Source organism: Lissotriton vulgaris, chromosome 1_2, assembly GCF_964263255.1.
Source record: "Lissotriton vulgaris chromosome 1_2, aLisVul1.2, whole genome shotgun sequence".
Taxonomy (NCBI): Eukaryota; Metazoa; Chordata; class Amphibia; order Caudata; family Salamandridae; genus Lissotriton; species Lissotriton vulgaris.
The window spans coordinates 281476358-281487368 of record NC_141686.1 but is presented as its reverse complement, the minus strand read 5'-3'; the positions used below and the strand labels follow the sequence as shown (position 1 = coordinate 281487368).

Genomic DNA, 11011 nt, shown 5'->3' with positions numbered 1-11011 from the left:
TCGTCCAATCTCCCTGCTCCCATGGCTATCCAAACTCGCTGAAGCGCATGTCAACAGTACTCTATCCCAGCATATGGTCAAAAACAACATTCTTGACCCATCACAAAATGGGTTTAGACCAGGCCATAGCACTGAGTCTGCTCTCTTAGCCACCACAGAGCACCTCCGAACGATCTTAGATGCCGGTCAAAGTGCTGCGCTGATCCTTCTGGATCTCAGCGCGGCCTTTGACACGGTATCCCATGTCATCCTTCTTAAGCGTTTGGAGACCTTTGGAGTAACTGGTCATGCCTTGGATTGGTTCAGATCTTTCCTCGAAAACAGGTCTTTTCAAAACTCTGCCCCCCCCCTTTCTATCCAAACCCCACCCTATTGAACAGGGAGTCCCGCAGGGCTCTGCGTTGAGCCCCTCTCTTTTTAATCTCTACGTTCAGCCTCTGGCGGCAGTGGCCAAAGAGTGGGGCTTGACATTAGTATCGTATGCTGACGATACACAACTGGCCATCGCTCTCTCCGATGGTCCTTCCAACTTATCCTCTAACTTCAAAAACGGACTCTCTGCGGTCGCCCAATGGATGACAATGAACTGTTTACAACTTAATGGCGGAAAGACAGAGGTGCTACTCCTTGGCAAAAACACCAGCCTCTGGAATGAGCACTGGTGGCCGTCCTCCCTAGGTACCATCCCTCCCCCCAAAACCCTAGTGAAAAACTTGGGTGTCTGGATGGATGACTCACTCAACTTTCGAGCCCACACCAAAAAAGTTGCCGGCACCTGCATTGGCCTACTGAGAAGCCTTAGCCACATACTAGGCTTCTTCGACGCAAAGACCCGCCAACTCATTATCCAAGCCACCATCCTCTCGCGTCTAGACTATGCCAATGTGCTCCTTCTTGGTGCCAACAAATGTGAGTTAGCACGACTCCAACGCGTGCAGAATTCTGCGGCTAGAACTTTGGTCGGCCTCCCCCGCAGATGCTCAGCCAGAGCGACCATCAGAAAACTACACTGGCTACCCGTCGACTCCAGAATCAAATTCAAGACCCTCATTATGTCCTTCAAAATCCTTAAACTCAACACCCCCCCTCTGCTTCAACCCCTTCTCACTCCCTACGCGCCGTCACGGAACCTAAGATCTTCCAACCAAAACCTTCTCTGCGTCCCACGCATAAAACTCTGCCGCATGGGCGGCCGCTCCTTTAGGTTCCTGGGAGCCAAGATGTGGAATGACCTACCACATCATATTCGTTCGATAGACAACTTATCAGCTTTCCGGAAAGCAGTGAAAACATTTCTATTCCCTTGCCTGTAATCCTCCCTCTATCCATGGATTCTTCCCGCTCAGGATATGATCTGGGTTCTAGCGCCGGGACGCCTCATTGCCGGGGCAGCTGTAGCGCTTTACCAAAACAATACAATACAATAGTGATGCGTCCAAGCGCTGGCGCTCATCAGAAATCTAGCGCTCTAATGTTTAGTGATGCGTCCAAGCACAGGCACTCATCAGAAATCTAGCGCTCTAATGTCTAGTGATGCGTCCAAGCGCTGGCGCTCATCAGAAATCTAGCGCTCTAATGTTTAGTGATGCGTCCAAGCACAGGCACTCATCAGAAATCTAGCGCTCTAATGTCTAGTGATGCGTCCAAGCGCTGGCGCTCATCAGAAATCTAGCGCTCTAATGTTTAGTGATGCGTCCAAGCACAGGCACTCATCAGAAATCTAGCGCTCTAATGTCTAGTGATGCGTCCAAGCGCTGGCGCTCATCAGAAATCTAGCGCTCTAATGTTTAGTGATGCGTCCAAGCACAGGCACTCATCAGAAATCTAGCGCTCTAATGTCTAGTGAAGCGTCCAAGCGCTGGCGCTCATCAGAAATCTAGCGCTCTAATGTATAATGATGCGTCCAAGCGCAGGGACTCATCAGAAATCTTACGCTCTAATGTCTAGTGATGCGTCCAAGCACAGGCACTCATCAGAAATCTAGCGCTCTCATGGCTAGTTATGCGTCCAAGCCTAGGCGCTGATCAGAAATCTAGCCCTCTAATGGTTCACCCAAGTCCATGAGTGAAAGTGGTGAGAGGAAAGATAGGGCTTTAGACCATCACACACTCCTCCGATGCATCTCTATCCTGCTTCACATACTCTCCTGCCACTCCAGTGCTGGACCTTCCTTCAGATACGTAAGACTCTGCAGCACCTGCTGCCATTCCAACGCGGGGTCTCACACACCTCTCCTGGTGCACCCCAGTCCTGACATGCAGCAAACATACAACAATCAGGTACTTCAAGGAGGTTTCACACAAATGGTAGTGATTTATCAATGTCTTTAATTTACTCAGCTTCACAGTTGAAATTAGTTCCACACTCTTTGTCAGACATAATTTCTGTGCAGGGGTCTTGGTCTCCCGATCATATTATATCAGTGTCTGTAATAAAGCAAACGGCCTGAAGGCTGAGGGTCCACCCTCGTCATCGATGCACAAGCAAATTAAAGTCTGCTTCCTGGAAAATGACCATTAGTTACGGGTATACAGGAACTCCAGGGCGATGGGGGGGGAGACGTGATAGAGTGCTGCATGTTGATCAGTAATCGTTTGTCATTTAACTACTGTGGTCACTTGGCGTAGCCCGTGGCTTCTTCTGCTGACCCTCTGGTCACTGGCTTAACTGCTGGCCAGTGCTTATAACTCATCGCATCTTCTCATAGCCCACGGGGCAGAGTCCGCTGCTTGGACTTTCTCCCAAATTAGGCACTTTGGAGACCGTGGCTCTCCCAGTATGATCGCAGCCATCCCAGCCCCTCCAGCGTGTCTCCTGCAGAGAGAAAATCAGAGACCAGTCAGGAAGCATCTACATCACCCCTTCAGTGACCTGAGCAGGAGTCTTCTCCGGTCATTATTGGACCTGTTCACAAATTATCTATTTAAAGATATAGGCACACATGGACTGGGAAGATCAACTTTCAGAAGTAATCACATTTAGAACTTACATCTTGCCTGTATCATGTTCAAATAATCTTATGAACATAGTGCAAATAGTCAAACATCCATATTTGTTTTAATGTATCAACTATTTCAAACAAATATGGGTATTTTATAATAGTTTGAAGTGTGGATTGTTTGCTCATTTTTATGGCACTGGTAAGCCTGAAAGTCAGGGCTGTAGCTTTGCACATTTCCTAGTAGCATACCTCGCTTTCAATTTGGTCTCGCCCCACCCACTCCTCCGTGTGTTGCTTTCCTCCTACTACCTCCTCCTGGCTCTTCTCCCAAACACCTGTGGTACTTTTGTTTAATGCACTTTTGCCCTAAAATGTTTTATTTTTTTAATTTAACGATGCAAGTGGTGCCAGACAACTTGGACATGTAAATAAGAAATTAAAGTAAATAGTGTTTGCCTTATTCCACTGACAAGTACTCTGACACATGCACATGCCAGTGGCATGATGCAACCATTATTTCTACCTTATTTTATTAGGTTTCGCCAGCTTCAACGCATGCGAATGAAAGATATTGTGTTTTCTATGGGCTGGGAGCCTGCCCATTGCTTACCATTGGTGGGCTTCATTGTCACTATTTTGCGGTCTTATAATTGGACATCGCAAGCCGTATTCAATTACTTTTATTTCGGCAGTAGCATGGACCAAGTACTGATTTTCTTAGAGGGATTAAGGTCCTTCCGATGCTGACAATGTGATTGAGGTATTATTTCGTTAGTTGCTTTTAACCCTTCTGACCCCGTCTGTGTTGCTTCTTAACACCCCCTGTCTGTTCCTTCTTCACCTCCCACCCGCCACACCAGTTTTATCTTCCCCTCCTACCCATTCGATCTTCTTTAAGTTCCTGTTTCTTCTTCTTTGCTAATGCTTGTTCTTAGTTTGGCCCTCCATTAACGGCGTCCGCCCGTGCCAGCTGCAGCAGTTTGGAAAAAAAAAGTGTTTTTAGAACAGCCTGCCCTACAGCTGCCTGCTGTTTGGAGTGCACATAAACACAGTAATGTTTTGTAAATGTGTGTATGGTAGACCATGTGGCTGCTCTACATATGTCTTCCAAAGGAAAGCCATGGAGGCACACAACTTTCGGGTGGAGTGGGCAGAGTGCGCTTGGCTTTCTGATAGCAGATCTGAATACATTTAACGATCCACCTGGCTATACCAGCCTTGGAAATGGGGTTACCTTTGTGTTGTGGCGCAAAGGCAACAAATAATTGTTTAGTCTTCCTAAAATCTTTGGTCCTATCAATGTAGTACATTAGGGCCCTTTTGACGTCAAGTGTGTGGAGCATTCTCTCCGCAAGTGACTCTGGATTTTGGAAGAACACAGGTAGTTCTATAGTCTGGTTGATATGGAACTGAGACACTACCTTAGGAAGGAATTTAGGGTTAGTGCGAAGCACCACCCTGTTAGAATGAATCTGAATAAATGGCTCTTGGATAGTTAGTGCCTGGAGTTCACTAACTCGTCGTAGCGACGTAATCGCTATAAGGAAAGCCACTTTCCATGTCAAGAACTGAATTTCGCAGGAATGCAGTGGCTCAAAAGGGGGACCCATCAGCCTGGTGAGGACCACATTGAGGTTCCACTCTGGAGCTGGTGGCGTCCGCGGAGGAATGACTCGTTTGAGTCCTTCCAGAAAAGCTTTAATGGCAGGCACCTTGAAAAGTGAGAGGTGCTGTCTGTTTTGGAGATAAGCAGCCATTGCGGATAAATGTATATGAATGGAAGCATAGGCCAGATTACATTTGTACAGATGTAAGAGATAACAAATGATGTTTTGAATAGATGCATCCAGCGAGTTAATGTTATGGTCTGTACAATAAATGACAAACCGCTTCCATTTCGCCGCATAGCATGCTCTTGTGGTGGGCTTCCTTGCCTCCCGGATGATGTCCATACAGTCAGGAGGTAAGTTGAGGTAGCCAAACTCTAAGACTTCAGGAGCCAGATCGCCAGGTTGAGCTGTTGCGGATCTGGATGCTGAATGTCGCCATGGCTCTGCGTCAAAAGCCTGGGTGTGAGGCGCAGCCTGTGATGCGGTACCACGGACAGTTCCAGAAATGTGGTGTACCATGGTTGGCGAGCCCACGTTGGAGCAACCAGGATGAGAGTCATCGAGTGCTGCTTCAGCTTGCGTGCCACCAGCGGTATTAGAGGTGCTGGGGGAAAAGCGTACGCAAATTTGCCTGACCAGTTCATCCATATCGCATTGCCTTGCGACTGTGGGTGTGGAAACCTGGCGGCAAAGCTTCGGCATTTTGCGTTCTCCTTTGTGGCGAACAGGTCTATCTCTGGATGACCCCACCTTTGGAAGTACGGGTGGAGTACTGATGGATGTATCTCCCACTCGTGCATTTGGTGGCTGTACCTGCTGAGCAGGTCCGCCATCTGATTGTCCTTGCCTGGGAGGTTTTCTGCCATGAAGAAGATGTTTCTCTGAATGGCCCACTTCCACATGCTCTGAGCCAGATGAGACAACTGTGGAGAGTGTGTTCCTCCCTGCTTCTGAATGTAGTACATGGCCGTCATGTTGTCCGTCCGGATCAACACGACCTTGTTGCACAGATGTACTTTGAAGGCTTTCAGTGCCATGAAGATCGCCATCAGTTCTAGAACATTAATGTGCATCTTCCTTTGCTGTGGTGTCCATAGTCCCTGCACAGTGTAGTGGAGTACATGAGCTCCCCATCCCTGGAGAGAAGCGTCCATCGTCAGGATGAACTGTGGCACAGGCTCCTGGAACGGTCGTCCCTTGCAAAGGTTTTGTGGATTCCACGAATGCAGAGTTGTATGCCCGACCGCTCACCAACACTAGGTCCTTCAACTGTCCGTGAGCCTGAGTCCACCGACGTGCTAAGCACTCTTGAAGCGGACGCATATGTAGTCTCGCGTGCGGGACTATGGAGATGCAGGAGGCCATCATGCCTATCAACTGCATGAACACTCGTGCTGGAAGCGAGTGTTGAGGTCTGAATTTTTGTATCAGCGATTGAATGCTGCTGACCCTCACTGAATTCGGCTGTGCTGTGGCTGCCAGAGTGTTTATTGTCGCACCCAGATACTGCCGTATGTGGGCGGGTTGCAGGTGGGACTTTGGGTAATTCAGTGAGAATCCCAGATCGTGAAGAAGGTGAATGGTGTGGGACATGTGGGCGGCACACTGCTGGGCCGACTTTGCCTGGATGAGCCAGTCGTCCAGATAAGGGTAGACGTGAATGTTTTGTCTCCTTAGGTGTGCTGCCACCGTCGCCAGGCACTTCGTAAACACCCTGGGTGCCGTGGTGACCCCAAAGGGCAGAACCTTGAACTGGTAATGTTGGTTTTGGATGGTGAACCGTAGGTATTTTTTGTGTGACGGATGTAGCGGAATATGAAAATACGCATCCTTCAGATCTAAGGTTGCGAGAAAATCCCCTTGATTGAGCAACGGTAGGACTTGCTGCAGGGTCAGCATGTGTAAGTGCTCCGACAGGATGTACTGATTGAGGGGTCTGAGGTCAAGTATGGGTCTGAGGGACCCGTCCTTCTTTGGTATTAAGAAGTACAGGGAGTAAACCCCTGTGCCTCTTTCTTGCACAGGCACGAGCTCGATTGCCCCTTTTTGCAGCATGACGAGGACCTCCTGCTGCAATAAGTGCAAGTGCTCGGCAGACATAGGACGGTGTCTTGGGGCCATGTTGGGTGGAGTGGAGTGGATGTTAACTCCAGACAATAACCGTACTGTATAAGCTGTGTGACCCACCTGTCTGTGGTGATGGACTTCCAGACTGGCAGGAACTGTTGAAGTCTCCCCCCGACCGGTGTTGCGTGGTCGGGGGGCAGTGACAAGGCGTAACTGTTTGTTAGTGGCGGAGGACCTGGAGTTGTTGTTTCCACGACCTCTGCCTTTGGCGCGGTTTCCACGATATCCACCTCGACTTTGTTTGGTGTATGTGGTCTGCGTGTTGCCTTTATAGTACTGTGTGGTTTGGGAGAGCTGGCCTCTGGAAACACCTCTAGTGGTTGAGCGACGAAAAGAACCACCCCTGAACTGCTGGGACTGCAGAGCCCCCATGGACTTAGCAGTTTCAGTGTCCTTCTTGACCTTCTCCAAGGTGGTGTCCACTTCTGGGCTAAATAGATGATCAGGGTTTACTGTCTGATTAAGAATGGTGGTCTGTATCTCCGGCTTAAATCCTGAGATTCTGAGCCAGGCATGTCGTCTCAGCATGACACTAGTGTTGATAGCTCTGGCCGCGGTGTCAGCCGCGTCCAGTGCACATTTAATAGAAGCATTGGATATCAGCTTCCCCTCTTGGATGAGCATCTCAGCTGCCTCTTTGTATTCGTATGGCAGGTGCTGCAACAGGGTCTCCAGCGTGTCATAGTGTGCCCTGTCATACTTTGCTAGAAGTGCTTGTGTATTTGAAATGCGCCAGATATTGGCCGCTTGAGCTGCCACCCTTTTCCCTGATGCCTCAAACACCTTAGATTCCTTATCTGGGGGAGGAGCATCACCCGTTGTTTGTGAATTAGCCCTCTTCCAGGCATTAGAAACAACAAGAGAGTCCAAAGGCAACTGTCCCTTGATGTAAGCAGGGTCACTAGGTGCCGGTTGATACTTCTTCTCAATTCTAGGGTTGATCACCCTGGCTCTCGTAGGCTCTTTAAAGATCTCCCCAGCATGCTTCAAGACACCCTTCAACATAGGCAGAGTCTTGACAGTCCTCTCGGAGACGGAAAAGGTGTCAATGGGGTCAGCATGGAGCTGGACGTCATGATTTTTAGCTGCCCTTTCAATGAGGGCAATAAACGCTGCTGAATCCTCTGTAGGCGACGTTTTCACAGCATACATTTGAGTGTCTGGGGTAGAGTGAGGCTCACCTGGGTCAGCACCAGCTGCCCAGGGTTCATTGGTATCATCTGGCTCAGTGTAGACAGGATAGCTGTACTCATCATCACCTTCCCCAGCGTCCACATCTGAATAAGTGGGTGAGACATCATGGCCATGTGGAGAAATTGGTTCCATAAGAACAGGAGTTGAAGTGGAATCCTTCTTTTTCTTCAGTGGAATTTTATAGGACTCCATTGGCTGTTCCGGGGCAATTTTACTCTTATGAAGGGAAAGTCTGCCTGTTTCGGCATCGATAAAATGTTCTTGCTGCTCTTCCAACGAAGATTGTCGATGCTTTAAGGCCGGGACCACCGTCGTCGACTTCGGCACCGAGGACACCTTCTCGGGCACGTTGGTGACCATCCTAGGGGTGAAAGCCTTTGGCGCCACTTTCGGCGGCAACGTGAAGTGAATGGGCGTCAACGCTTTCTGAGGTTTAGCGACAGGCTTCGAAGGTGGAGGATCTTTTGGCCCGACACCGGAGGCCCTGTCCTTGATGCGCTTCAGGGAGTCCGCCACTTGCTTGGAGAAAGCGGCGGACGGCTGCGTCGAGTCGACGGAATCCTTGGAGGCACCACTAGGCGTGAACTCGTGGGTTGGGCCGCTCTTGGCCTTGTCTTGTCGACGCGGAGTCTCGAGAACCTTAGGATCACCGAGCCCTTTGTCGGTGTCGACCGTCTTCGGCGCCGATTTGCTCGGCTCGACTGTCTTGACCTTTGTCTTCGGCGTGCCAGACTTGAGCTGTTTCTTCGGATTGACAACGCCCTTTTGCTTCGTCGGTGCCGATAGGTCCGAGGGCTTTGATCCGACCAAAGCAATACGCACTTTTGGTTTCGAGGGGGGCACCAGTGCTTTCACTTGCGTCGAGACCGGTGTCTTCACTTTCGGTTTCGATTTTGCAGGGTGCGGCTCAATAGCAATGTCCGTAGCCGAGCCCGAAGGCGGGGCCGTAGAACCCACTGGAAGATCTTGGGTAAGGCCTAGTGGCGATCCCTCGACCTGAGCCTTTTGAAGCGTTTCGGCCCCAATGTCAGTTTGAGTTAGCTCTTCGCTCGAGCTATCTTCCATGGCCCCAAAGGCCCCATCGTCGTCTCCTACCTCGTCGACGACTTCTTCCGCTTCGAGCATTTCAATGTCCGTGTCGTAGTTGTAGTCGACCTCCGACGCGGGATTTGACAGGTTCTCACTAACTTCCCGGTCAGCTCCCTCATCATCCCCGGCATCGAATATGTTCACAGGCGCCGGTGCAGTCTGCTGGGCCTCCTGGCGCGCAGCGAGACGATGCATAAGAGTCTTCTTGGATCGAAATCGTGAACAAGCCATGCAGCTGGCTTCATCATGATCCAGCGACAGACACTTGTTGCACACTGGGTGGACGTCGATTTGGGGATACTTGGAGTTGCACACGGGACATCTCTTGAATGGACTCCGGTCCATGATGGTCTGTCGATAAGGTCTGTGGCGTCGACTGGGCCTTCAGCATCGAAAGCACGCGGCTCTCTGGAATCCGGCTCGGAACCGAATGGAAGAATCGGGCTACGAAAGCAAGACTATACCAACGAAAAAAGGAAAGGCCTTTTGGCCTTAAGAAAGTTTTATATCGATTCCGACTAGAGTGAACCAATATACATCCGAACCCAATGGCAGAAAAAAACAATCTGAGGATGGAGTTGATGCCCATGCGCACTGTAGTCCAGGGGAGGAGCCACCTATCTCGTGATACTTCAAAGACTGTTCCAGGACAACAATGTGCGATCATCCGGACCCAACACTAGGCGGCGATCTATGCACAGATATGAATTCAGCAGCCCACATGCCTCAAACTGCCAATTTTAGAAAGTGGTAATTTTCTTACTATTCACTGTCTGGTTTTGGAGTGACAGGACTTGGGTATGTGAATTCACACTAGACAGTCCCAAGGGGGTTGATGTGTGTCCTGTCTTTCCTGGGTGACTCATAGCCAGGCTGATTGGACCTTTCTACATTGGATTGTGGGAAGAGCGTAACAGCATCTAAATAGGCTGCGTCTGCTCCGCACAATGCGGTGCAGACGCAGTGTAGTGAAGCTGGACTAAAGAGGACGGAACTGGTTTCTACTGAACACAGAGGCTTTCTGCCTAAAACTTCAATGGGACAGGTGGTATGAAGGTTGGGGCCCTGACCCCAGAACTTTAGAACTCATTTGGGTTAACGAACCTGTCAAGAAGAAGAGCTTGAGAAGCTGTGAGGATGAACTACCACTGTGCTGTGTTGGCCTGCAGTGGCTGCTTCTATGTTGGGCAGTAAAAGGCCTGGACTTGACTTTCTGCAACTTATTTTCCTGAGTGTCTCCAAGGGCTTGAGATAGAACTTGCCCCCTGTTTAAGAAGTCTCAGGAACAGCAAATACTTCAGGTTCATATGCTACCAGCACTGTGAACTGTGTTTTTTGTGTTGCAACAGAAGAAAAAGCCACTTGATGCCATCAACGATACAACCGGTTCCGTGATGTTGGCACCCCAGAGAGCACCACTCCACACTGCAAACCTGGTCTCACCGATGACTATGTCACTGAGCCGCTACTTGTACCGTGACCTGAGGGCACCACAATTCACATTGCCTCCCTGGTATCCCCGACGATGCTCCATGCCGAGATTGATGCTGCTGCCTGTTCATTGGCCTGAGGGCACTACTCGCAAGTTATTCAATGCAATGCTCCGTCCCACACCGCAGCTTTGGCCTACCGATGCCATCGACTCCCGATGGTAGCACTTCAGCAACAACGCTGCAGCTGTCTGCACTGTGACCTGCCAGCACCGCAACAAGCATCGCCCACATCCCTGGCCTCACCAACGCCGCTGGACGCCGTCACCGAGTTGCTGCCTTTAATGCAACCTAAGGGCACCACACGCTGCACCTCACACCACAGCACCCGACGCCAGCCGGCGCTCCTGACTTCAACCTCATGGACTTTGACCTTCAAGGGCCCAACAACTGCACTGTTCACGATGTTGTGATAGTCCAGGAAGGATTTATCGACTTCAAGGCACTGTATTTGAAGGTTATTCTTGCAATATTCGTATTTTGATTACTGTATGTTGGATTTTTTTTTTCGTTTCAGTTGTGTTTTACACAGCTAAATATTGGCTATTTTTTCTAAAAAT

General features: G+C 49.8%; 1 protein-coding gene across 1 annotated transcript in view; it reads right to left on the bottom strand.

The window, feature by feature from the left end:
• Positions 1-2310: 2310 nt before the first annotated feature.
• Positions 2311-11011, bottom strand: part of HYI (hydroxypyruvate isomerase (putative)) — an 80219-nt gene continuing 71518 nt past the window's right edge. Inside the window, exon 8 of the mRNA XM_086953212.1 lies at positions 2311-2814. Coding sequence (XP_086809338.1) covers positions 2747-2814 — 68 coding nt within the window. The 3' untranslated portion in view covers positions 2311-2746. The remainder of the gene's footprint in view (positions 2815-11011) is intronic.